Source organism: Ursus maritimus, unplaced genomic scaffold (assembly GCF_017311325.1).
Source record: "Ursus maritimus isolate PB19 unplaced genomic scaffold, ASM1731132v1 scaffold_36, whole genome shotgun sequence".
Taxonomy (NCBI): Eukaryota; Metazoa; Chordata; class Mammalia; order Carnivora; family Ursidae; genus Ursus; species Ursus maritimus.
The window spans coordinates 24,684,966-24,687,734 of NW_024426230.1; the positions used below are offsets into that span (position 1 = coordinate 24,684,966).

At 66.7% G+C, this 2,769-nt stretch overlaps 1 protein-coding gene across 2 annotated transcripts in view; it reads right to left on the reverse strand.

Moving 5' to 3' along the window:
• TRIM9 (tripartite motif containing 9) overlaps positions 1 to 1,498 on the reverse strand; it is a 105,556-nt gene extending 104,058 nt beyond the window's left edge. For both annotated transcript variants that reach the window (XM_008707614.2, XM_040620900.1), the window contains exon 1: positions 661 to 1,498. In XM_008707614.2, coding sequence (XP_008705836.1) covers positions 661 to 1,482 — 822 coding nt within the window. In that variant the 5' untranslated portion in view covers positions 1,483 to 1,498. The remainder of the gene's footprint in view (positions 1 to 660) is intronic.
• Between the last annotated feature and the right edge of the window lie 1,271 nt (positions 1,499 to 2,769).

The window sequence follows — 2,769 nt, forward strand, 5'->3', positions numbered from 1 at the left end:
GGGCTTGTTGCCATGGCGACCACAGGATTTCCCCCCCCCCCCCTTTTATTCTCCCTCCGGCACTACACTCCCCACTCCTCCGCCTCCGGGGGCAAACCACCCGGTCCCGCATCCGCTCCAGCGCGGACTCCGGGTCTGGGCCAACGCGGACTCATCAGTATTCCACCCGCGAAGTTCTCCCCGCCCCCGCCGCGAATCACAGCGCCCGCCTATCCCGCAGCTCCAGCCTTCAGCGTTTCGCGCCGCCCCACCGCCCCCACTTCGTCCCTGGGGACCGCGGCCGGATCTACCCTGGAGCGTTTCTGGCAGCCCCGAGCGCCGGCGTGCCTCTGCTCAGTTACGCAGCGCTTTCCAGTACGCTGGCGGCGACCGCAGGCTGCGCCTCCGCGATGGAGAGGGGACCCCCAGTGCTAGGCAGCTCTCCCCGGGAGACCCGTTGTAAGGCATCCCCGCAACAACTCTGTGGGGATATTCAACTCCCCTGCTCTCGGTTTAAGGTCCCCCTGCGCTTCTGCAGTGCACCAGACGGGGGAAGCAGATATAGGAGAACCTGCATTGCGCCCCCACCGGGATGCACAGTACGCAAAAGGGAGACCGTGTGCTGCAAAACCGGAGGATCGGAGGCGAGGGGAGTTAGGGGTGGGTTTTCTTAGGACTCACCTTGTGCAGTTTCCACATGGCCCCCAGAGCTTTGACTTCATGGCTGGAGTGTTTGCCCTCCTCCAAGCACTGGTAGCACACAGGCATCTTGCACTGCACGCAGTACATGCTGTGGTTCTCCAGCTCGTGGTCTGTGCAGGTGGAGACCTTGCGCGGGCTCAGCCGCCGGCTCACGCGGCCCTGGGCCGGGGGCACCAGGCGGTGCTTGGCTAGGGGCCCTCGGGGCGGGTGGCAGCGCAGGCGGCACGGATCGCAGTAGAAGACGTCGCACTGTTCGCACATGACGGTGGCCTCCTTAGGCGCCTTCTCGCAGAGCTGGCACTTGAGGGCTGCGGCTTTGCTCTGCTGGTAGCGGTCAATTACCCCTTCCAGGACGCGGTTCTTGGGGAAGCCGCGGAGCCCCCGGTCGTCCAGTATGAGGCTGCGGTGGCACTGGGGGCAGGTGATACAGGAGTTTCGGGGCACCGGGGCCAAGGCCGGGGACAGGTGGGTGGCCGGTGGCGGCATAGCCGGGGGGAATACGCGGACGCCATTGGGAGACTTCTGGCACGGGGTAGTGGGGGCACTGGCGAAACCCCCGTAGGAGCCATAGCCGCTGTCCGCTTCGCTGTACAGGCTCATCTTGTCCAGGTCCAGATAGTCATAGTCGGAAACCCCGGAGCCCGAGGCCCGACGGCTCTGGGGGGACTCAGACTCCGGGGTCTGTACCAGGATGTTGCGGGCGCACGCTTGGCATAAATTGTGAGAGCAGGGCAGGATGATGGGCTCCCGATAGAAGGAGCCGCACACAGGGCATTTTAACTCTTCTTCCATCTCTTCCATGAGGACCGGGCGGGGAGCGAGGCAGCGGCAGCCGCAACGGGTGCCTGAGCTGGCGAAGTGGCCGACTGGCCTGTCGTCTCCAGCACCTTGGCCAGCGGCGGTGACAGTGGCGCCTTCCCGCGTCGCTCAGGCGCCGACTCCCCGTGAGGCGCTCTCTCTCGGAGCCGCTCGCTCTCCCTGTGAGCCGCGGGACGGCGACGCCGCGCGCCAGCCCCAGACCGCCCCCTCCTAGTCCCGCCCCACCCGTAAACAGCGGCCCATTGGCCGGCGGCGAGAGAGAGCGAAGCTCTCATTGGCCACACGCCCCGTCCTTCCCCTCGCTTCCGCAGGCCACTGGGGGTTTGGTAGCGGACTCTGAGGAGGAGCGAGTCTTCGCTCCCGGCTGCTGGATCTCGGGAGGGGGCTGGCGTGCGGAGGCGAGGGACTGGGAAGGAGGCATGCGGCGGGATGACTCATCCCTCGCCCCGCTTCCTTCCGACCTCCGGTGCAGTCACCCGGGAGCAGGGGGCGTGAGAAACCCCTCCCCGCGGCGAGTAGGCCGGGAGGGGGCTGGCGCTTCTCGCCAACCGTCTGCGTTCGGCTTCCAGCTCCGGTCTCCGCGCCGACCTGCGACCGGCGAGGGCCGCGCGCCCGTGAGACGCCCCTGCTCCTTGCTCGGCTGGCGGCTTGGGCTGGCGCCTCACCCAGGCCTCGGTTTTCGTACCGCAGCCGGGCTCTCCGCCCCTCCGGCCACGCGGTGCGGCCCGGCCCGGGCGCTCCCCCAGCCTGGGAGTCGCCCAGGAAGAGCCTCTCCGCTTCCCGCGCCCTCAGCCCCGGGGTCTACGAGGGGTTAATAATACCGACTCCTTGGTGCTGCCGTGAGATCGAAGCTGGAGGCCGATGCCAGAGGCTTCGGCTGTTAGTTAAAATCTCTGCCCCTTCATTTCCCGCTTTTAATTCCGGCTCGGCCCAGAGGCTTCTCCCCGCGCGGTGCGAGCGCCTCTCCCGGCTTCACTCTCCCCGCCTCCCAAGGCTGCGCGGCCACCCCGCTCTCGGCGCCGCTTGAGCTGCCGCGAGGCCCGCAGTGCCTTCGGCTCAATTTGAGGCGGGGACGGGTTGCCTGTCTCAGTGCCCACAGTTGAGGAACTAGCTGCACGTGAATCACCGTGTCACTGCGGAGTCTCACGTTTGAATCCCAACAGCATTATTCAGTGTCACGTGGCCTGCGCAGTAACCACAGCTTCAGAACGGTGGGTTTTTTCTGTCTGCTCCAGCAAGGTGGGTGGGGGGATGGGGCGAGATCTGGTG